The sequence below is a fragment of the Panthera tigris genome, chromosome E3 (genome assembly GCF_018350195.1).
Source record: "Panthera tigris isolate Pti1 chromosome E3, P.tigris_Pti1_mat1.1, whole genome shotgun sequence".
Classification (NCBI taxonomy): domain Eukaryota; kingdom Metazoa; phylum Chordata; class Mammalia; order Carnivora; family Felidae; genus Panthera; species Panthera tigris.
Window position 1 is genome coordinate 2,208,485 of NC_056675.1, and position 23,610 is coordinate 2,232,094.

General features: G+C 54.1%; 2 protein-coding genes across 20 annotated transcripts in view; one reads left to right on the forward strand and one right to left on the reverse strand.

Moving 5' to 3' along the window:
- IQCE (IQ motif containing E) overlaps positions 1-257 on the reverse strand; it is a 41,872-nt gene extending 41,615 nt beyond the window's left edge. For 10 of the 11 annotated variants that reach the window (XR_006212720.1, XM_042972557.1, XM_042972561.1 and 7 more), the window contains exon 1: positions 1-257. Coding sequence is in view for 7 of the 11 variants with exons in the window: in XM_042972557.1 (XP_042828491.1) it covers positions 1-168 (168 nt within the window). In the remaining 4 variants the exon portion in view is untranslated. The other variant, XM_042972563.1, reaches the window with a different exon arrangement.
- BRAT1 (BRCA1 associated ATM activator 1) lies at positions 103-22,934 on the forward strand. 9 transcript variants are annotated; one of them, XR_006212717.1, is made up of 15 exons: positions 3,173-3,485; positions 3,944-4,087; positions 11,496-11,650; positions 13,961-14,108; positions 14,578-14,950; positions 15,214-15,333; positions 16,392-16,483; positions 17,174-17,292; positions 17,366-17,552; positions 17,759-17,832; positions 18,464-18,566; positions 18,673-18,771; positions 18,962-19,137; positions 19,450-20,267; positions 21,550-22,934. XR_006212717.1 is itself a non-coding variant. In XM_042972552.1 (14 exons), exons 2-14 carry the CDS (start codon positions 3,961-3,963, stop codon positions 20,146-20,148), a joined length of 2,472 nt encoding a protein of 823 aa, XP_042828486.1. In that variant the 5' UTR covers positions 103-169; positions 3,944-3,960; the 3' UTR covers positions 20,149-20,358. The 9 variants fall into 9 exon arrangements, 8 of the variants coding, with proteins under 8 accessions (XP_042828486.1, XP_042828485.1, XP_042828488.1 ...); XM_042972552.1 differs by lacking the exons at positions 3,173-3,485; positions 21,550-22,934 and adding an exon at positions 103-169 and having other exon boundaries at positions 19,450-20,358; XM_042972551.1 differs by lacking the exons at positions 3,173-3,485; positions 21,550-22,934 and adding an exon at positions 2,867-3,166 and having other exon boundaries at positions 19,450-20,358.
- Positions 22,935-23,610: the final 676 nt, after the last annotated feature.

The window sequence follows — 23,610 nt, forward strand, 5'->3', positions numbered from 1 at the left end:
CGTCTCCGAGGCCGGATCCGCGGTGCCCAGTGACATGGCTGCGGCGCCGCCCGGCCGCCCCTCGGCGCTGCGGGCGCGATTGTCCGGCTGTGCGGCTCCGCCGGCGGCCCAGCTGCCCGCAGCCTCCGGACCTCCCTGCCCGCGCGCCTGCCGCGACCCCGCTGCCATGGTAACCGCGCCGCCCGCACAGCCCCGGATGTGGCCGGCGCCCGAGAACCCGGCCGACCTTGCGCGTGCGCCGGGAAGCCCGAGGGCCGACCCGCAGCGCGCCCAGAGGGGCGAGGCTCAGAGCCCCGCGGGGCTGAAGCCCCGGGAACGCGCTTAACGGTTCCCGGAGTGCGTCCCCCGCCTTCTCTCGTGGAGGCTCCGCGACAAGCCTGTGCGCCAGTCACAGAGCAGGATGCTGCTGTTTACTAGGTTAACGCTAAAAGGGACAAGGAGCTTGTGCAGGCTGCTAGTTCTGGACACCCGGCGTTCAGAAAATTATCCTCCCTGATCTCTATCTTAAGCTCCAGGGTTCTGATGTAGTAGCCCCACGACAATAAAAATACTGCGTTTGCGCTGCAACTCAGTGGGCATCATGAAGATCTTTAGGAACACTGGCTCCAGAGTTTATTGAAATTATTAGCAAGTATGCTTTTTCTTGCTCCTTTATACAGGTGTCCAAGGGCACCTACTCTGTCCCCTCACCCTGCTTTCTTTTTCCAGCCACCTGACCTCTATCATCTACAAGAGCGTTCCATGTCCAGAATGTAAGCTCTCTGGGGCAGGGGCTTGGTTTTGTTCACGGCCTTTTTTCCATCCCTTGGAACAGGGGCTGGCACAGAGCAGGTGCTCACTATGTATGTGGTGTCCGGGGAGTCCTTATAACTTTTCTGTGCTGCTGTTTCCACAAATGTTGATAAATGGGTTGTTGTGAGAATCAACTGAGTCGATATCTGTAAAGTGCTTAGAGAACAGTTGCCCCTTCCAGAATGAGTGCAGTGTGACACTTCTCTTGGTGGGGTGAACAGATGAATGAGTCCTCACCCACTGTAGCGTGTTGTAGCCGAAATGCTGGCAGATTATTACTGGTCTAGTTCTGGCACCAACATGTAGTACAGGTTCATGGCTCTCTTCTCGTCAGTGTCCTCACTTGTACACAAAGGGGGTGTGGCCCCCCACCGGCACAGAGAACCTGAACTGGTTCAGAGGCTGTCTCCCCAGCAGCACGAGAAACTGAACTGCTTATCTTAACAACTTCCATTTATTTCCTCGAGGTATTGCCCACATGGAGGACAAAAGCTTTTGCTACCTTAACTACCTATACCCCTGTACCCCCCGCTCCACTCCTGGAGCTCCACAGTCCCCCTGCCCTTCCTGATTCTGTTTTTCACTTACCTCCTCTCATTTAGTTACAGAGACAGTACATGTCCACGGCTTTTTATCTGCTGTTCTGAATTCGGAAAACTTTTGAAAGCCTTTCAGAATTCATTGGTTGGCAAAACTGTTCTGACCTGAACTCATTTGTTGACAAAAGTCTGAGCTGAGACTATTTATGGTTGTTTATTCCACCTGGAGTGTATATTAATGTGACCGCGGAACTTTTAACACATTATACGGTGTACTGCATCAAACCCTGCTGGGATTGTAATCTCACACACTGTACATGCACCACATAGGTTCTCTTTAAGTGTGAACAATTATGAATTCTGACCCATGTGTCCCCAGAAGTTTCAGGCAAGAAATTGTGGGCCTGTATAATCTGGTATTCAGCTCTGGAGTCAGAATGCCTAGGTTCAGATGTCAGCCGTGCCAGCCCACTGGCTATAAGACCTTAGGAGTTCGCCTCTATGCACCTCAGTTTCCTCATCTGGGCGGATGGTGACAGTACCCACCCTCCTGAGGTTAGGGCAGAATCATGCGAGCTTATTTTTTTTTTTTTAGTGGGTGCATTTAATTTTGTTTTTTTAAATTTACTTTCAAATTAGCATATAGTGCAACAATGATTTCAGGAGTAGATTCCTCAGTGCCCCTTACCCACTTAGCCCATTCTCCCTCCCACAACCCCTCCGGTAACCCTCTGTTCTCCATATTTAAGAGTCTCTTGTTTTGTCCCCCTCCCTGTTTTTATATTATTTTTGCTTCCTCTCTTATGTTCATCTGTCCTGTGTCTTAAAGTCCTCATATGAATGAAGTCATATATTTGTCTTTCTCTCGCTGACTACTTTCGCTTAGTATAATACCCTCTAGTTCCATCCACGTAGTTGCACATGGCAATATTTCATTCTTTCTGATTGCCAAGTAATACCCCATTGTTTGTGTGTGTGTATATATATGGCACATCTTCTTTATCCATTCATCCGTGGATGATCATTTGGGCTCTTTCCATCCGAGCTTATATTAAGTGAAGCACTGAGCACAGTGCTACTGTTAAGATGCTGTTCCCCAACAACTGCTCGATCGTGCAAATAGGAGTATCCCCTTTTTTACAATGAGGAATCACAATTCGGGGAAAACTGTGTAGTTCAAACCTTTTCACCCAAGTGCTTCTAAGGGGCGGGGTGTCCGAAGTGATTACCCATAGAAGTCGATGTTTTTAAAATTCCTTTTTATTTCAGTACCCGTAGGAATTTTGCTCTCTATATTCTAACACATACCTGGTGTTTCCCCCCAAATCGTGCTGAAACACTGACGCTAAGAGAAGATGAAACTGGGTTTTATCCACTGGCTTTGAGAACCTCTGGCACACAGCTAATGGGCCCTGAGGGCTCAGTTGTGAGGCCAAAGGACACTGTCTTCGCCTTAAGGATGAGGATGCCCCTTCCGGCACCTGCACGCCTCCTGCACGCCCAGACAGAGTATCCAGGCGGGCGAGGCCACGCCTCTTCCGGCCATAGCCTCGCTCCTTCCGCCGGAAGTCCCGCCTTCTGGCGCGATGCCCGCCGGGCGCTAGGGCGCGTACCACCGAGCGTTCCTGCGAAGGTGATGGGTCGGGGGTCACCGGATTGGCGCCGGCCTGTCTGAGGGCTTCTGAGCTTGAGGTCTTTTCTCCCGGGGCTCCCGGGTGGCCTTTCGGGGACTTTCACGCTCTCCCCGGCCGCCGACTCTGCGGGCGCCCCCTCCAGATCCGGCAAGTGGCGCGGCCCGGGGCGGGGCCTGAGGCGGACGGAGGGACGCGGAGCTGGTGAGGGGCGTTACCGGGGAGGGGTGGCGGACCCGGCGGAGTCGGGAAGAGGGGCTGGGGACCCTGGAGCATCCTGGGGCCAGCCGGGCCGCGGCCGCCGCCTCGTGCTCCCTCCGGGCCCTTCGGGAGGCCGGTGACCGGCGCGGCAGCGGGGTCCGCAGGGAGGGCTCCCTTCTCAGGGACCTAGCCTCACCGGGGACGGACAGACAGACCCACTTCCGGCTGCGACCGAGCCCCTGACCGCCCCCAGCTCCCGAGAGAACCCTCCCTGACCGCATGACCGCCGGGCTCCCCGTCCCCTCCCAGACGGGACACGCAGGTGCACACCCCGGCCCGGGAGAGACGGACCCGGGACGGAGCGCCTTCCTCTCTGCACACTGCTGGCTGCGGGGGTGTCGGTTACAGACTCGCTGACCCCGGGAGAGAGAGACGCTCTTCCCCTGTCCGCGCGGCTAGCGCCAGGAGGCACGCACCCCAGACTGGCCCACGGGCAGTTTGGGTGAGCATCCAGCCGTTCCCCTCCCACCAGAGTCCAGGGTTGGCAGACTCAGCACCTGAGACCTCGTGGTTTACACCAGACTCCTTTCCAACCAGGGCGGCCAGAACTCAGGGCCCCTGCCTGCTCTGGAACACCTCCCAGTACCACCCTGGCAGCTCCCTCGGAGGATTGTGGTCCTGCAGCGCCTGGCCTGCTGTGAAAGTTCTGGGGCCTGAGCGGACACCGGGGCTGCCTGTGATTAGGGTGGGCGGGACCTGGCCCTGACCTTTTCTTTGCAGGACTCTCCAGCCTTATCATGGACCCAGAGTGCTCCCAACTCCTCCCGGCTCTCTGTTCCGTTCTGGCAGACCCCAGGCAGCCCGTGACAGATGACACCTGTTTGGAGAAGCTGCTGGACTGGTTTAAAACCATCACTGAAGCCGGTAAGGTGGAGGGTGCTGCTGTTGTCTTTTTGCCTAGAGGCCAGATGGTGCATGGGACTCCCCTGTCCAGGGGAAGGGGTGTCCATCTGGCTCCCTTCCTTCCCATCCTGGGGATTCCACCTGGCTGGTTGGGAATACGTCCAGGTGAAGCTTGAGTGAATGAGCAGGAGAACTTGATCTTGACGTTGTTAGGCTGCTTCCAGCCCTGATTCAGGCCTCCTCTTGTCCATTTCACGCTAGAGGGCTGCAGAGGGCATAGACAAACTTACTTTGTTCTCATTGCACTTACTTGTTTGAAGAAATCTTTTCTTATTATGAAATGAATACGTATGCTTTAAACCTTGAGCAACACAAAGCCGTCAAGAGGCAAATTAAACCACCGGCAACTTGGTTAATTTCCTTCCAGCCTTTTTTCCTGACGTCATACAGCTGTATTTTTCTGTTTTCTTTTTTTAATTTTTTAATGTTTATTTTTGAGAGAGAGCAAGTGGGAGAGGGGCAGAGAGAGGGAGACACAGGGTCAGAAGCAGGTGCCAGGCTCTGAGCTGTCAGCACAGAGCCTGACGTGGGGCTTGAACCCGTGAACCTCGAGATCATGACCTGAGCTGAAGGCGGATGCTAACTGACTGAGACACGCAGGTGCCCCCAGCTGCATTTTTCTTATAAAAATGAAGTCACACTGTAAATACAATTCAGTGTCGTGCTTTTTCTCTGTTAACCATTGCAGAGGGCATTTTCTCTGTGGAACACGTTGATTTTATTGACCATGTGGCATTCCCTGTGTGCATGGACCATAATGGGTATAATCACACCACTGCTGTTAGGTGGTTGTGTTTCTCAGGCTCCTTATCATAAATAATGCCGTAATGGCTTCTTCGCATGCACGTCTTTTCACGCAGATGTTTGATCTCTTGGCTGGTCATTGCCTTAGAGTAGATCCCACACCATTAATTTCTATTTGTTACTTTGGTTTATCCTGCACTTTTACTCTCTTTTGAGTTGAATATCTAAGCCTTTCTTGTTTTTTAATATATGCACCTGAGGCTACACACTTTTCTGAAGGCATCATTTTAGCTGCGTCCTTCAAAATTACTTTTGCTGTAATTTATTTCCAAATATTTAATACTTTGTACTGAGATATTTATTCTTCATGCACAAATCATTTAAAAGGGTAATTTTTTAGATTTACAATATGGACTTTTTTCAGTGTTTTTATTATTGATTTCTAATTTATTTCATTGGACTTAGAAAATATTTATGTTTTGATTCCTTTGTATGGAGGCTTTTATCACGGCAGAGTACAGTTTTCCCAGACGTTCTGTAGATTTCCGTATATGCTGCTGTTTCTGGTATTTGTAGAGTCCTCAGTTGTGACCTTGTTTGTAGTCAGAGTTTGCAAGTTACTTTTAGACAGGTTTCTTTATTTGTTATTAAAAAATTTTTTTTTTTTTTAGAGAGAGAGCACAAGTGGGGGAGAGGGAGAAAGAGAATCTTAAGCAGGATCCACACTCAGCGAGGGAGCCCAATGTGGGGCTCAACCCCACAACCCCGGGATCGTGACCTGAGTGGGACGCTCAACTGACTGAGCCCCTGGACAGGTTTCTTTGAGATACAATTTACGTACCATGGAATTGACTCAACGTGTGTAATTGATTGGTTTTTAGTGAAATCACGCACGGGGCGGTGCACTCATTGCCATGGTGTAATTCTGCAGCATTGTCGTCTCCTTAAGAGAAACTTGGTGCCCAGTAGCAGTTCACTTGCCCCCCCCCCCCCCCCCCGCCCTGGCCCCCCGGCCTGTGTTCTGTGGTCCTTGTTGCTCCACACGATCAGAGAACTGGCCCCACGCTGGCTCCTTAGTCACGTCTACGTTCAAGCCTGCTGTCTTCCTGCCAATCGGTATGCTTGCTTGTTTCCGGACAGAGGTGAAGACCCTACCCTGAGATGGTGGGTTCAACCATTTGTCTTTGACGTCTGTTTTTCCCTTTGCACACTGTGAAGTTAGCCTAGGTACGCGCAGCCTTAGTCTGTTCCCCCTTTGACCAATGACTTTTTCCCTGAAGCACCGATAATGCTTTTCGTTTCAAAGTCAGGTTTGTCCGATGTTCTCTTGCCGCGGCAACTCTTCGAAAGCGGGAACTGGCAGCACCTGCGACGCCGTAAGCCCATCCTTTGTGTGCCGCTTCCTTGCTTCTCGTAAGCACCATGCTGCCGGCCTGGTTCTTAACTGAAGATGAGCAGCTCTTTTAACAGACAGTCTGCTTCGTTTGTTTAGCTTATTGTTACGTTGGGACTATCTTCTCTCGTATTTTTCATTAATTACGAGGCCTTGTCTTTGTTTCTTTTTTCCTCCTTTTTTCCTCTCCATTGGATTAATAAAGCTTTCGTTTTTAAGTTTTTCTTTTTTTGGTTTGGAAGTTATGCATTCCACTTTTGTTCGTTTGCAGTTACCTCCCCCACAAACTGGATGTAAAAAGTCAAAAGTTAACTAGAATCTCCATCTTCTGTTCCAACAACACAAGGATTTCAGGGCACTTGAATGCCAGCCAAGCACAAGCCTCTTTTTTATTGTTGTCTGGTATTCTGATTCCACCTTGTTGTAACCCCTGTCAAAAGTTATTTATTTAAAATTTTTACAGTTGGTGCTTTTTTTCTGATATTCTAAAGCATATACATTTTATTTATTTTTTAAAATTTAAATCCAAGTTAGTTAACATATAGCGTAATAATAATTTCAGGAATAGAATTTACTGATTCATCAGTTACATACAACACCCAGTGCTTATCCCAGCAAGGGTCCTCCGTAATGTCCTTCTCCCATTTAGCCCATCACCTACCCACCTCCCCTCCAGCAACCCTCAGTTTGTTCTCTATATTTAAGAACTTCTTGTAGTTTGTTTCCGTCTTTGTTTTTATATTATTTTTACTTCCCTTTCCTAACGTTCATCTGGTTTGTATCTTAAATTCCACATGTGTAGGACCATATGGTATTTATCTTTCTCTGACTTAATTTGCTTAGCATAATACACTCTAGTTCTATCCACGTTGTTGCAAATGGCAAGATTTCATTCTTTTTGATCGCTGCCGAGTAATATTCCACTGTATGTATAAACCACATCTTCTCTATCCATTCATCAGTCGACGCACATTTGGGCTTTTTCCATACGGTTCTTGTCAATAGCACTGCTATAAACATGGGTACCTTTGCCCCTTTGAATCAGCACTCCTGTATCCTTTGGATAAATACCTAGTAATGCCATTGCTGGGTCATAGGGTAGTTCTGTTTTTAATTTTTTGAGGAACCTCCACACTGTTTTCCAGAGTGGCTGCACCAGTTTGCATTCCCACCAACGGTGCAAGAGGGTTCCCATTTTCCACATCATCGTCAGCATCTGTTGTTTCCTGAGTTGTTAATTTTAGCCATTCTGACAGGTGTGAGGTGGTATCTCATTGTGGTTTTGATTTGTATTTCCCTGATGATGAGTAATGTTGAGCATTTTTTCATGTGTTGGTTGGCCATCTGGATGTCTTCTTTGGAGAAGTGTCTATTCATGTCTTTTGCCCATTTCTTCACCAGATTATTTGTTTTTTGGGTGTTGAGTTTGATAAGTTCTTTTTCGATTTTGGATAGTAACCCTTTATCTGATACGTCATTTGCAAATATCTTCTCCCATTCTGTCGGTTCCTGCCTTTTAGTTTTGCTGATTGTTTCCTTTGCTGTGCAGAAGCTCTTTATCTTGATGAGGTCCCAGTAGTTCATTTTGTTTTTGTTTCCCTTGCCTCCGGAGACGTGTTGAGTAAGAAGTTGCTATGGCTGAGGTCGGAGAGGTTGTTGCCTGTGTTCTCCTCGAGGATTCTGATGGCTTCCTGTCTTCTGTTCAGGTCTTCTACCCATTTTCAGTTTGTGTCTCGTGTGGTCCACGTTCTTTCTTCTGTATGTCGCTGTCCAGTTTTCCCAGCACCATTTGCTGAAGAGACTTTTTTCCACTGGATACTCTTTCCTGCTTTGTCAAAGATAAGTTAGCCATATGTTTGTGGGTCCATTTCTGGGTTCTCTATTCTGTTCCATTTCTCTGTGTGTCTGTTTTTGTGCCAGTACCATACTGTCTTGATGCTTACAGCTTTGTAACACAGATTGAAGTCCAGAATTGTGATGCCTCCAGCTTTGGTTTTCTTTTTCGGGATTGCTTTGGCTATTTGGGGTCTTTTCTGTTTCCATACAAATTTTAGAATTGTTTGTTCTAGCTTTGAGAAGAATGCTAGTGTTATTTTGATAGGGATTGCATTGAATATGTAGGTTGCTTTGGGTAGTATTTACATTTTAACAATATTGTTCTTATCCATGAGTATGGGATGTTTTTCCATTGTTTTGTGTCTTCCTCAGTTTCTTTCATAGGCTTTTTGTAGTTTTTGGTGTATAGATTTTTCATCTCTTAGGTTATTCCTAGGTATTTTATGGGTTTTGGTGCAATTGTAAATGGGATCGATTCTTGATTTCTTTCTGCTCCTTCATTATTGGTGTATAGAAATACCACCGATTTCTGTGCATTCGTTTTATATTCTGCGACTTTGCTGAATTCATGGATCAGTTCTAGCCGTTTTTAGGTGGAAACTTTTGGGCTTTCCGTATAGGGTATCATGTTGTCTGCAAAGAGTGAAAGTCTGACTTCCTCCTGGCCGATTTGGATGCCTTTTATTTCTTTGTGTTGTCTGATTGCTGAGGCTAGGACTTCCAACACTGTGTTGAATAACTGTGGTGAGAGTGGACATCCGTGTCGTGTTCCTGACCTTAGTGGGAAGGCTCTCCATTTTTCCTCATTGAGGATGATGTTAGTGGTGGGTGTTTCGTATATGACCTTTATGATCTGGAGGTATGATTCTTCGATCCCTATTTTCTTGAGGGTTTTTATGAAAAAGGATGCTGTAATTTGTCAAAAGCTTTTCCTGCATCTGTTGAGAGGATCATGTGGTTCTTATCCTTTCTTTTACTAATGTGATGTGTCACATTGATTGGTTTGCAGATATTGAACCAGCCCTGCATTCCAGGAATAAATCCTACTTGATCATGATGAATAATTCTTTTAATGTATTGTTGGATCCGGTTTGCTAGTATCTTGTTGAGAATTTTTGCATCTATATTCATCAGGGAAATTGGTCTGTAGTTCTCCTTTTTAGTAGGGTCTTTGGTTTTGGAATCAAAGTAATGCTGGCTTCATAGAATGAGTTTGGAAGTTTCCCTTCCATTTCTATTTTTGGAACAGCTTCAAGAGAATAGGTGTTAACTCTTCTTTAAGCGTTTGGTAGAATTCCCCTGGGAAGCCATCCGGCCCTGGACTCTTGTCTGTTGGGGGATTTTTGATTATTGATTCAATTTCTTTACTGGTTATGGGTCTGTTCAAATTTTCTATTTCTTCCTGTTTCTAGGTAGTGTATATGTTTCTAGGAATTTGTCCAATTTGTCCAGATTGCCCAGTTTGTTGGCGTATAATTGTTCATAGTATTCTCTTATTACTGTTTTTATTTCTGCTGTGTTGGTTGTGATCTCTCCTCTTTCATTCATGATTTTATTTATTTGGGTCCTTTCCTTTTTCTTTTTGATCAATCTGGCTAGGGGTTTTTATCCATTTTGTCAATTCTTTCAAAGAGCCAGCTCCTGGTTTCATCAGTCCGTTCTGTTTTTGTTTTGTTTTGTTTCGTTTTTTATTTCTGTATCATTGATTTCTGCTCTAATTATTTCCCTTCTTTCTTTTGCTGGTTTGGGCTTTGTTTGTACCTCTTTTTCTAGCTCTTTTATTTATTTATTTATTTTTTTTTTTAAATTTTTTTTTTAAACGTTTTTTTATTTATTTTTGAGACAGGGAGAGACAGCATGAACAGGGGAGGGTCAGAGAGAGGGAGACACAGAATCGGAAACAGACTCCAGGCTCCGAGCTGCCAGCACAGAGCCCGACGCGGGGCTCAAACTCACGGACCGCGAGATCATGACCTGAGCCGAAGTCGGCCGCTCAACCGACTGAGCCACCCAGGCGCCCCTCTAGCTCTTTTATATGTAAGGTCATGTTGTGTCTTTGAGACCTTTCTTCCTTCTTTAGGAAGGCCTGGATTGCTATATACTACCCTCTTATGACCGCGTTTGCCGCATCCCAAAGGTTTTGGGCTGTCGTGTTTTCATTTTCATTGGCTTCCATGTAATTTTTAATTTCCTCTTTAATTTCTTGTTTAACCCATTCATTCGTTAGTAGGATGTTCGTTAGTCTCCAAGTATTCATGGTCTTTCCAAATTTTTTCTTGTGGTTGATCTCGAGTTTCACAGCACTGTGGTCTGAAAATAGGCAAGGTATGATCTCGATCTTTTTTTACTTAAGGGCTGATTTGTGTCCCAGTATGTGATCTATTCTGGAGAACATTCCATGTGCACTGGAGAAGAATGTATATTCTGCTGCTTTAGGATGAAATGTTCTGAATATATCTGTGAAGTCCATCTGGTCCAGTGTGTCATTCAAAGCCATTGTTCCCTTGTTGATTTTCTGTTTAGATGATCTGTCCTTTGCTGGAAGTGGGGTGTTGAAGTCCCCTGCTGTTACGGTACTATTATCAACAAGTTTCTTTATGTTTGTGATTAATTGATTTACATATTTGGGTGCTTCGTGTTGTAAATATTCACAGTTGTTAGATCTTCTTGGTGGATAGACTCCTTCATTACAATATGATGCCCTTCATTTCTTGTTGCGTGTTTATTGTGAAATCTGGGTTGTCTGATATGAGTATGGCTACTCCAGCTTTCTTTTGACCATTAGCATGATAGATGGTTCTCCATCCCCTTTAAATCGGCGCTTTTTAGATTTGCCCACGTGTTTACTGGTTTCTGTGATTCGTGCTTCTCTAATCTTCACGCTGTTCTCTTTCATTCTTACTGAATCACATTCTCTGGTAGTTATTTCAGCCAGGGCCTCCCAACCGGAAACTGCCCGCCTTTGCCCCACAGTTCCCTTTCCCCGTCTCGGCGCTTCTGGACAGCAGCGTGGCCGAGTAGACGTCTCAGATGTCTTCGTTGTCCTTCCTCACATTGAGTGCTCTTGGTTTAAGAAAAAAGTATCCATTCGAGAGGTAGAGACGGTCTTCTGCTTTAACTTGCATTCCTTTTTGTAATCAGCAAGATAGATCGCCTTCGGGTTTGCTGGTCCTCGCCCCTCCCCTGTGTCCGAGGTGACGGCCGTCTGGTCTGTGCCCTCTCGCCGCGTTGAAGCGCCGACTCCTTTGTTGCGGTCATTGCAAATACTTTAGCCCAGTGCGATTATTAAATCCGGCCGCGGGAGAGGAGGTCTGGGGGTCGCCCGAAGAACCGGCCTCGAGGGAGAGTTGATCACTGGGCCTCAGTGACACTCTGCCCGGCCGGGCCCGCCTGCAGGGTCCAGCCTGCTGTTGTTACAGGAGAACCCCTGCCTGCTGGGGCTGCTCTGCCACGTGCTGAAGCCCCAGGACCTGAGTCCCAGAGTCCTCGCCTTCTCGCTCCGCCTCGCGGGCATGCTTGCAGCCCAGGAAGATTGCTTCCAGTACCTTCAGGTGAGCCTGGGCCCTCCCACCGAGAGGCCCGCCGGGAAGTACACGGCTTTCTTCTGCAGGCGCACAGAGCAGCGGCGGCTGTCGTGACCCTTGGGTCTCTGAGACGTGGCTTGCCCCGTGTTTTGACGTGCACCACGGGATTTTTTTCCTGAGCGTAATCCTTCTTTGAAAAACTGACCGGGAATGACGGGGTGAAGGGGTAGAGTTTTTGAAGTAACACAGAGCTGGGGTTGACTCAGCTCTGACACCTGCCCTCCGAGCCTCAGTGTCTTCCTGTGACGGAAGGAGAGCTGTGCGTGTCATGTAGACCGTCACGAGGCTTAACCGAGAGCATCTGTCCAGCACTTAGTCCTGTGGGACGGATGAATGAGGGCCTAGTGAGGATTTCTACTGAGTAATAAGGCAGGGGGCTTGGAGAGCCGCCCCCCCCCCCCCCCCGCCCCAGCTGTGCGTCCAACAGCTCTTCACAGTCCCGGGTGGGCACAGTGGGGTTTGTGAGGCGATGCCTGCCATACGCCTGTCTGGCCCTGTGCCGGCACCCCTGGCTCCTCGGAGCCTCACGGCTCACCTGAAGGCTCACCAGCTTCCTGTGGCGCAGTGTGTGAAGGGCCCCGGGGAGGCCATGCCGGGATGGAGTCGCTCGAAGAGGGGACAGTAGCGGGGAGGGATGTGTCCTCTCAGTAACTCTGGGTGCCGTTCTCGGACGCTGCTCACTTGGGCGATGTGGTCTCCCGAGAGGCACAGCCCGGCACCGACCGGCCCGCCGTGGGACCCACCACAGTGTTCCGGGGCGCGCCTCTGCTGTTCTCGTGGGATCGTACGGTAACCCTCACGTGCCCGCAGAGCTTGAAGCTTAGACAGCTCTTCAGGGTTTGCGAGGTCACTTTCATTTCATCCGAGGAGCCCTGGCCAGTCAGCAGATCAGCACCCTTTATCTCTATTTCCTAGACAAGGGAATGCCGGGGGGCTTAGTGCGAGAACCCCACAGAAGGGGCAGAACTCACACTAGACCCTAGAGAGTCTGCTGCTGGCTGTAAGCAGGGACGAGGGGCCCAGGCCGGGTGCGGGCTCTCAGTCGGCAGCGAAAGGCTGCCCTCCTGTCTGCTGGGCCCGCAGCACTGGGCTGGCCTCCTGTCCCTTTGTCAGCTGCCCCTTCACAGCCCCACGGGCTCCTGGTCAGCCAGCTGCTCAGCGGGGGCCAGCGTCTAGGCGGGGAACCTACAGACCGACGATGCATGGAAGGGGGTGGCAGAGTCTTTGTGCCGCCCGTTGGCTACGATCTACCCTGGGGAGGGGCTGTACCTGTAGGAGGGTCCCCCTTGGGTGACCGCAGGTCCGCCGTCAGTGGCGCCCCTCTGGGGCCCGCGGCCATCATAGAATTAGACTCTTAGCCTTAGGGGATTGGAATCTGTCTCTGAGTCTTGTCCCTTATCCTGGAGTCTGAGGTGATTGGACGGTTCCTGTACCTTGAGGGTCGGCCATCGTTGAGCAGGACGCCCTGTGGCCCAGGCAGGGCGCAGGCCTTGACCACATTTCTTCTGCGGGGGTAGGAGAGGCTCAGAGTGAATAACTGCTCCAGCGAACAGCTCTGTTCGTAAGAGGCAGCATCAGGCTTCCGTTGTGTCGTGTGGAAACCCAGGAGTGAACGAGGATGTGATGCCCGTGGTAGGAAGTGTAGGACGGTGTGTGATTGTACCGTACGTGTCCCTAAGCCAGTGGAGCTTGAGTGGGGAGTTAGCCACTGCCGGCTTGCGGGGGTGGGTGTCAGCTTTGTGGGGGCAGTGGGCTCGCAGCTGGGTTGTAAAGGTTTGAACAGGTGCAGGGAGCGGGGCCTGACGCAGGTGTGCGGGGCATCGGGGTGGGGGGACACCTGGAGGAGGGTGGCCGCCTTGGTGGACCCACATGCCAAGCTCAGGAGTTCGGTGGTCTGTGGAGACCGTTGAGACTCCGTGAGCACAATGTCACGGTCACAGGTGGACGTTTGGAGATGGAGCTCGCGGTTCTGTTTTCAGGGCGAGGATTTCTGAAGTAAACCGACAGGAGTGATGGACCTTTGTTTACAACCCCGTTCTGCCCCAAAAGCTGTGTCCTGCAAGGCAGACCTGGCATTGCCGGGGCTGGTGTGGCTGTGCCGGTGGCCACTGCCACTTCCCGGAGGCACGGCTGCCTGGGGGCTTTTCGTGTGGCAGTGATTGAGAGAGCTTCCCCGAGGAAGTGCCTCGACCAGCCCTGAATGGTAGAAAAGCCACCTCTGAAGTGCCCGTCTCCCGGGAACCCGCCCAGGTCACCGCTTCCTTCTCCGCTTCCCAGCAGGGGGAGTTGCTGCCCAGGCTCTTTGGGGAGGCAGGACCCCTCGGAGGCGCCGCCTGGACCGCCCCCAGCGTGCGCAGCGGCTGGATCCAGGGCCTGCGCTCCCTGGCGCGTCACCCCAGTGCCCTGTGCTTCCTGGCCGACTGCGGTGAGTGCCCTGCCCGGTCCGCTTCCTGCCTGTGGCCTGGCCGCGCCTCTGCGGCCCCAGGGAGATCATTGCAATGTGCTGGGCCTCGTCTCTTCTGTGAAAGCAGCTGTGCTATCGCGGGGCTGTTGTGAGGAGCGTGTGAGGTAGCCGGGTGGCAGGGGGCGGGGGCAGAGAAGGGGCGGTTAGAGGCCCTTCGAGGTCGCTGCATCGTGCTTCAGCTCGGAGGTCAGACCCAGCAGGTCGGGTGGTTTTGAGACTCATTAGAATCAAAAGCTTCCTTCCAAGGGTCTGGAAATCTCCATTCCTGTTCCTCTGCCTCTGAGCAGAGGGGAGGCGGGGCCCTCGCGGTGCCTCCTGGGGCTTGCGGCGTTCGTGCTGTTTCCCTGAGGCTCTGAAGTTAAAGCCGCTTTGGATTCTGTTCCAGCTGAACCCCGTTTTCTTCTCTCCCTGCCCCTGTCCCCAACCCCAGGTGCCGTTGACACCATCTTCTCCCTGCAGGGAGATTCCAGCCTGTTTGTGGCCTCGGCAGCTGGGCAGCTCCTGGTGCACGTCCTGGGCTTGTCTCTGCAAGGTCCAGCTGAGGGACACCCTGGCCTGCAGACTGGTGATTGGCCAGTGTGTGCCCAGAAGATAGCGAGTCACATTGAGGAGTCCCTGCGCTCCGCAGCCACCCCGCAGATCACACAGGCTCTAAACGTGCTGACCACCGCTTTCGGGCACTGCCACAACCCTTGGACGCAAGTCCTGTGGGTGCGGCTGAGTCCCCTTGTGGCCTCTCTGCTCGAGAAAGACCCCGTCCCCGCTGCACACTCGCTCGTGGATCTCCTCCTCAGCGTGGCCCGGTCAGTCCCCTGGGGTGCAGCTGGGAGTGGGCAGGAGTTAGGGGCGCTCGTTTCCCTTGGGAAGCCTTAGAGTGGCTGTTACACCTGGGGCCACCGCCGGCGGCAGAGGGAATGCCAGAGGGGGTCTGAAAGCCCGCACACCTAGAAAGGCTCCGTCTCAGCTGGGCGTGCGTGGCCCCGGGGCTGTGGCAGTCCCACTGGACACTGCACGGGCTTTGTGGGACAGGACAGAGAAGTAACTTCCTTTCTGGGGTTCTCTGCAGTTCTCCGGTGCTGAGTTCATCCAGCTGTGGCCTGTGGGAGACTTTAGCACAGACTCTGAGCCATCTGAGCCCCACCCAAGCAGGGCCGTTGGCTTTGGGGATCCTGAAACTGCAGGAGTGGTAAGGATTGGGGTTTATTTTGCGCAAGGACTGGCAGAGAGAGGTCTCAGCCCCTGCCTGGGGGCTGGGGGGCTTTCAGGGAGCTTCTGAAACTAGAGAAGAGTCAGAGGTGGCCGTCGGCAGTGTGGCCTGGTGGGATTTCAGTTACTACAGCGGCATTGCCGTATGCTGTGGCTTCCTGCACGCTGTAGCGACAGAATAACTACTTCAGACACGAGCTTTAGAGGCTCCCCGGAGATAGAGCAGACTCTCTGAGCTGCTCTGCTCAGAGCAGGGATAGGTTCGTACCCAGGGTCCGCTCTCTCCGCCGCCCCCTGCTTCCCTCCCTTCCCCAGCGGCCTTAGCTTGTAGATCCTGGGCCGCCATGGTGTGCATGTCGCTGGGGCCCTGGGACAGTAGGGGGGACCCGGTAGGCAGGAGCGGCTGGCCAGCTTCCTGCAGGTAAGGGAAGGATGCCTGGGTCCAGAGATGGGAAGAACGAGGAGGTCATTGCAGGGTTGTGGGCAGATGAGAGGTGGTCGTGTCGGCCCAGGTTGGGGGTGAAAGTCACCACAGGACCCACTTGCCAGAGGGGCTGTGTGTCTGACGTGGGCCTGGCTCTGAACTCCAGGCTCTCCGGGTATTCATGAGGAGGTAGTGGCTGAAAGGGGAGGACCGGGCAGCCCCCGGGGCAGAGTTGTGTGCTGGCTGAGTCCCCCACCCCACCCTGAGCCCGAGGACTTGGGAGACAGAGCAGCAGGGACTCTCCCGGGAGGTGGGGCCTCCTGTCCCTTGGTCCTGAGCGGGCACTGTCCCCTGGAGCACGTGTGATGAGGCCTTCCTTCCTAGGGCTGTTCCTGGGGCCTGGGGAGGTGCTCCTGTGGGGTCCCACGTTGGTGGCCTGCATACCGGTGGCCTGAGTGCCGGTCACAGTGCTTGAAAAGAAGCTGTTTCTCAAGGGAGCGTCCAGAGTCCCGGCACTGGCGTCTTTGCCCCAGACTTGCTGGGGATGTTAGAGGGGTAGTAGCCACCTCACCCCAGGGTCGGGAAGCGGCACTCACCGTGTCCTCTGTGCTCAGTCCACAGGCGTTGAGGGCCCAGGCCTTTGCTGTCCTCCTCCAGCCCCTGACCTGTGTCCTTGAAGCCACCGCTCAGGCCCCCGGACTCCTAGGTATGCTGCTTCCTGAGGGCGGGCGGGTGCAGGAGGGCAGCCCCCGAGGGTCCTGGGCACGTCCTTGGTGTGGGGGCAGGCGGCTCGCTGCCCCCACTGACTGTGCAAGTGGTGGAGGGGAGCCTGTTGTCACACGCGTGGCTGCTGCTCCTCTCGTGTCCCTACCCTGGAATTAGCGGGGCAGCCTCGCCCCCCACGGGCGTCATCTCACGTGGCCCCAGAACAGCTGGGTGGTTATGCGGGCCTGCACCACATGCTGGTTCCCGACCCAGGACAGGCACACGCTGGCATCTCGACTGGGCGCATCTAGACTCTGTGACCGGGGCAGGGCGACCGCCCCTGCTGTACTTGTCTTGCTTCAGCCACACAGTGTGTTGAGGCCTAGCGAAGGGGACCCAGGGGTGCCTGGTGGCCCCGTGCCGAGCGCAGAGACGAATGTCCTGAGCAGTGGGATCGGTCCGAGAACGGGCTGTGGGCAGAGCTGGGCTCTACGGCTCAGGCGCCCGGCAGACAGGCTCAGAGCCCAGGTCTGGCCAGCCCGTGTCACCCTGGGCACGTCACCCGCCTGGAAGCTGTGGTCCTGGTCTTCAGCGTGGGGTGACGGCCACAGGGCCGTGGCCGGCAGCCAGGCCTGCAGTGGCCACACGGGAGGCGCCGCTGATGGAGAGCCGCTTCTGGCTTGGCTTCCAGACTCGTTGGACGGTACCGGGGGCGCTTCGGTGACGGTGGACACGCTCCTCCCCTCCAAGGCGGCCTGTGTGGGTCTCCTGTGCCGGACGCTGGCCCACCTGGAGCTGCTGCAGCCACTGGTAAGTGTGGCCCCGGCCTGCGTCCGCGGCAGCAGCGGGACCCGGGCCTGCACTGACCTGCCCTCTCTCCCAGCCCCAGCGCCCCTCACCCTGGCCTCAGGCGCCCCTGCTTGGCGCCACGGTGACGATACTGCGGCTCTGCAGTGGTTCGGCGACCCCCGCCTCTGACGCGGGGGGCCACCTCTGTGCGTTCCTGGTGGGCTGTGTGCGGGTCCAGCGAGCGGCCCTCGATTTCCTGGGGACGCTGTCTCAGGGGACAGGTGAGCAAGAGGGTCCCCCCCGCCCCCCACCGGGCCCCACTTGCCTGCCGCTAGCTGCACCTGGGGCTGCCGTCCTCTGTGTCTTCTCTAGGGCACAGCGGGTTCAGCTGGCCGGTGGGTTCTTTCCCCTGCTCTCCTTGGGTTGACACACTCTGCTGGGGAGGCCCCTGGAAGGGAAGGTCGGGTGCTTCATCTGTCTGTTTCAGGTCCCCGAGAGCTGGTGACACAGGTGTTCGCTGTCCTTCTGGAATATCTCACAAGCCCAGACTCCAGCCCCACGGTACAGGCACAGGGTGTGGCGGGGAGGGCTGGGAGGGGGAGGAGCGTGGGGAGGAGGGGGAAGCGCGTGGGGAGAACCTCTGCAGGCCGCTCGGGACAGGGCTTTCTGTGGGGCCAGAGTCGCTCCTTAAAGTGAGTTTGGAGGGGCGGGCAGCGGCACGGGGACTGTCCGGGGCTGGTGAGGACCATGGGCCATGGAAAGCAGAGAATTCTCTGTGACGGAAGGACTCTAGAGCCGGGCAGCCCTGCACTTGGGATCTAAACTCCATCAGTTAGAGACTGGGCCAGTTAGAGACTGGGACAAGAGGCCCGGTGGGTTCCTGGGCCTCTGAGGAGAGGGGGCCTTGGAGAGTTTCTGGGTCTTGGTGCGGAAACCCTGTGTCCCCGGTAGTGGGGCATCCTGCTGAGAGCTGCCACGTCCTGTCTCGTGACCCAGGATGCCCGTTCAGCCGCTGCCCGGTGCTTCTGCCTTGGAAAAATGAAACGCAGTGCTTCCTTCTTCCTGAGCCTGGGGTCCCTCCTTGTACCCCTGAGCAGGGGAAGGAGCACAGCGGGGGCAGATGGGGGCAGGTAGGCAGGCCAGCTCGCCCCTCACCGGTCCTGGCCCTGCAGCCCTGCTTTCCCTGCTCCAGGTTCTGAAGAAGGCCTTCCAGGCCACGTTCCGGTGGCTCCAGAGTTCACCTGAGACCCCTGGCTGCAGTGATTTGGATCCCCACGCCCAGCTGTTCCTAAGAGGTAGCCTGGCCCTGCCCGGGGATGCCGGAGCGGGTCATGGGTGTGGGGCAGCCCGGGGCAAGGCGGGTCTGGCCTGGGCCGCCCTGAGCTGCCCCTCCCGCTGCAGATCTTCTCCCCGTGCTGCCTAAGCGCCTGTGCAGCCCCTGCTGGGAGGTGAGGGACTCTGGCCTCGAGTTCCTGACCCAGATGATCGGACGCTGGGGAGGTGAGTGTAGGGCGCTCAGGGGTGGCTGCGGGAGGGCGGGCTCGGCCTGAGCACACTGGTTGTTTCCTGTTGGCTTTGGGAACCCAACCGCCTAAGCTGCCCTTGGGGAAGGAAGGAAGGAAGGAAGGAAGGAAGGAAGGTACAAGTTCAGCCTTTGGTCACAGCTGGTCGTGGTCGCTTGGACCCCTAGGGCAGGCCGGCTTCAGACATGCACTCCTCGCTTCCGAGGTGCCCGAGCTCACCGAGCAGCTCCTGCGAGACCCTGAGAGTTACGTCCGTGCGAGTGCAGTGGCCGCCATGGGACAGCTCTCCAGCCAGGGGCTGCGCGTCACCCCCGCCAGCCCCGAACACCCAGGGGGCCAGCAGGTAGGAGGTGGTGGGTCCCGAGGCCGGGTAGTTCACGTCCGGCTGTTGTCTTCACCCCCAGGGTCCAGTGGGTCGCCACCCAGTCACGGGTGGTCTGGGGCCAGGGGCCAGTCGGCCGCATCGCCTGAATCTCTGGCTCTGCTTCTAAGTACCCCTGTCACTCGGGCGTGGTCACCTCCCTCTTCAATACGTGAGCGAATGGAGGGCCGCGGGGGAAAAGCAGCACTAGCCCCCAGACGCGCCGGAGGTGCTCGTCAGCAGGAGCTCTGGCTTCTGCGCTCCCCTCCCACCGTCTCTCGCTCTGTCCTTCAGAAGAGCCTGCTCGCGGAGCTCCTACACATCCTGTCCACAGACTCGGAGGGATTCCCCCGGAGGGCTGTCATGCACGTCTTCACCCAGTGGCTGAGGGACGGGCACGCCGACGTGGCGAGGGACACGGAACGGTTTGTGGCCAGGGTGCTCCAGGTGGCGAGCCAGGATCTGGACTGGGAGGTCCGGGCTCAGGGCCTTGAGCTGGCACTGGTGTTCCTGGAGCAGACGCTGGGCCGACCCAGCTCCCACTGTCCCTATGCCGTGACCCCGCCCGTGGCGGCCCCGCCGAGCCCACTGGCCCAGGCCCTGCGGCCACTCTGCCGAGTGCAGCTCTTCGAGTTTGCCTTTCGTGCCTTGTTTGACTGTGACCGACCCGTGGCTCAGAAGTCCTGTGACCTTCTCCTCTTCCTGAGGGCCCAGACTGCTTCCTACAGCGGCCCGCAGGGGTCCGGGAGTGTCCCTGAGGTGGCCTCTGTGGAGGCCGCCCTGCAGAGGTGGCAGGCAGGTGATCAGGGCCAGCCACTGGGGTACCTGGAGCCCGAGGTCGTGGTGGCTGTGCTGAGGTCTATGGACCTGGAGGGCCTTCGGGGCGCATTGGCCGAGAGCAGCGACCGCGTAGAAAAGAGCCCTCGGTCGCTCCTGCAGGACATGCTGGCCACGGTGGGCGCTCTGGGGGAGGACGAGGCGGACTGCTACTGAGGCAGCCCAGCAGCAGCCTCCCCGGGCCTCCCCTTACGGCCCTTCTTCGCGACCCTGTCACCCAGAGAGCTCTAGCCTGGCCTGGCTGCACGAGGGACCTCTTGGGAGGCCAGGACCAGGTGAGACCAGCAAGGCTGAAGAGTCCCTTTTGATGTACTATTAAAGAAGAGGCTTATTTTTTACTCAAAATAAATGGCGTTTGGTCCCGCCGCTGAGCCGGCCTGTGTTTGGAGGCTGCCCCGGGGTAGGTGCGAGTGCCAGACCCAGGGGGCTTTGGAGAAGCGACTGAGGAGGGATTTCTTGGCCAGACAGGCGTGTGCTTCATGGGAGTACGTGTTGGGGGTCTCCACTTGGACCCCACTGTGCCCCAGGGGTGCCCGGGCGTCAGAGAGACAATGGCTTGGGCAGGAGAGCATTCAGCCCTGGGTCCCGGCCCCTCGTGATAGTGACCCCGGGTCGGATCGAGGCCAGGTTCCCAGCCTCTGAACCCCCGAGATCACTGTCAGGTTGTAGTGATTCAGAGTCTGCTGTCTCTACTGAGCAGGCAGGGAGAGCTGCCGGTGGCGACACCAGGCCAGTACCCAGGGGGCCACACGGCTGCACCAGTCCTAGCTCTGCCGTCTCTGGGCTGGGTGACCCTGGGCTCGTCACTTCCTCTTAGAACCTGTTTTGTCATCTGTAAGATAGAGATTCTCCCGTTGGCCTCCCAGTGGTAAGTGTCCTGGTGTTCTACAGCAGCCGGCGTGGTCAAAGAAGACATTGCAGGTGGAATTTAGAAATATTTCCGACGAAATAAAAGTGAAAATACAGCTTATCAAGGTTTGTGGGATGAAGCAGTGCTCAGCCCTCTGAGTTTACAGCATCGAATGCAGAGATTAGGAAAGAGGGAACATCTAAAATCAAGAGGTTTCTACTTAGGTGATTAGAAGAAGAAGATCCAATTAAGTCTAAAGCAGGAAAATAAAAATTAGAACCAAAATCAGTTAAAATTGAGAATGAAGTCAAAAGAAAAAATCATCCAAACCAAAAACTGATTATTTGAAGAGATCAATAAAATTGATAAGCCTCCAGCCAGTCTGACTTAAAGAGAGGGGATACAAATCACTAATAGCAGCAATGAAAAGGCCCCTCACTGCAGGTCCCATGGAAATTGAAAAAATAAAGGAATAGTGAAGGAATACTGTGAACAGCTTTGGGCCCACAGGTTGGGTGACCTAGATGAGACCAATTCCTTGAAAGAAACAAGTTGCCAAAAGTCACACAAGAAGAAATAAATAAGCCTTTAGTTAAGGAAATGAAGTCAGTAATTCGTCACTTTCCCAGACAGCACCAGGCCCAGATGCGTGCGCTGGTGAACTCTACCAGACACTTGAAGAAGTCCTTCCCTGCCATCTCTTCCAGAGGGCGGAGCAGAGGGAACGCTTCCTGCTAGTTCTACGAGGCCAGCATCACCCTGACACCCAGACCAGACATATTCCAAGAAAACGCTAGAGACCAATGTCTCATGAACATAGATGGTAGGCGGCGTCAAAATGTGAGCAAATCGAACCCAACAACGTAGAAGACGAGTTGTGCACCACAAGCAGTGGGATTCGTCCCAGGCGCGCAAGGCCGGCTCAGCATTTGGACGTCCGTTCGCGCAAGCCGTCGCACCCACAGGCCAATGGAGAAAAATCCCATGCTCGTGTCGACAGGTGCAGGAAAAGCATTTGGTAAAACTTGTCACACCCAGTGTTCACCCCAGAGGTGAAGGCCTCACGGCCTCTGGAAAGCCTGTGCCCTTCAGAGACACTGGTGGAGGGAGAGAAACGTGTGTGGACGGCAGGGCGACCTGTTCTGGGCAGTTCCGCGGAGAGCAGCCGGTGCTGTCTTGGGCAGACTTTACATTCATGGTTCAGCCCTGATGGATTCCACCTTTCCCCTCCTTAACTGAGGGGCACTGGCCAGGTCCTGGCCCCACCACTACAGGCCGCTGCACCCCGGGTGGGTCCTGGGATCCCACTGGGTTATAGATGGGCTCCACCAGGCTGTTGAGAGCTGACAGAGACATGGTGTGTCGTTCACCAAGAAGGTGGTTGACGTGTTAGCTTCTTGCTTTACTCCATGTTCTTGACCTGCTGTGTCCCCGCGGTTCTGTGGATCGGCCTGCTCTCCCCCTGCTCTGCCCACGTCCTTCCCCTGGCTTCACACAGCACCCTCCCGCTGACAAGCTCAGGACTTCTGCCCAGACTTCTCTCTGAGTCCTGAACCTGCACGTCCACTGCCAGTGGGTCGGCTGTGTCGTGATGGGGCAAGGACACTGCACTTGTGACATCGTGACGCTTCGTTGCGTCCACTGCCTGTCTTGTGGGCTCCTGCAGCCAGTTTTTAATGGGTTTCCTTCCACCCACCTTCCCTGCCTCCAGTCTGTTCTCTTTGCCTGCCAGAGTGATCTGTCTAAACCTGGTCATTGTCCCTTCCCTGCCTAGAAGCTGCCGTGGCTCCCCATTGCCAGCAGGCTGCACACCAGAGCCTTTGGCGCCCATCAGCCTGTCCAGCACAATGTCTTGCAAAGCCCTACCTTATTCCACACCCTCTAACGTCACCAACAGGAGGCTCTAAGGGTCACCTGGCCGTGGCTAGGTCTCAGGGCCCTCCGTCCGTTTCCGCTTCGGCAGGCGGTCTGCAGCAGGGCCCACGAGCCTGCATCTTGACACCGCAGGAGAGTCTGGTGATACGAATAGCAGTTTTGGTTAGTCTTTTTGTTTGTTTTTAATGTTTATTTTTGAAAGAGAGAGAACATGAGCGGGGGAGGGTCAGAGGGAGAAAGGGAGACACAGAATCCGAAGCAGGCCCCGGGCTCTGAGCTGTCGGCACAGAGCCCGACAGGGGGCTCGAACTCACGAGGTGTGAGATCATGACCTGAGCCGAAGTCTGACGCTCAACCGACTGAGCCCCCCAGGCGCCCCAGTTTTGGTTAGTCTTAAGATGCCGTATCTCGGAATACACGGATGCCAAGCGTAGACTCTGATCTGGCAGTTACTTTCTTGCAGCTGTTGTCCACGGAGCACGTCCCACTGTTCCCTGCCTTCCGTGGCCAAGCGGTCACTGTCAGCCTCGTTGCTGTTGCTGGAGGTAACCCATCTTTCCTCTCTGGCTGCTCTTAAAATTTCTCTCCTCCAGTTTTCTGCAATTTTACTATCGTGTGTAGGTGAGGTTTTTTTTTTTTTTTCCTTGGGACTCACTGGGATTGTTGAATCTGATTTTTTTTCCCATCAGTTCTGGCAGGTTCTCAGCCCCTGTCCTTTCAGACTTTCAGATACGGTCCTTGATCTTGACTCCGTCTCACTCTGTCACTTACCCTAGAGCTCCAGCAAATACCAGATCTCACGGTTTCCTTCACATATCCTGTGTTGTATTGGTTTCTCTATGTTCCATTCTGTCTGCTTTTTGAAAATTCGTCGTTTTATATAGCTTCCTGCT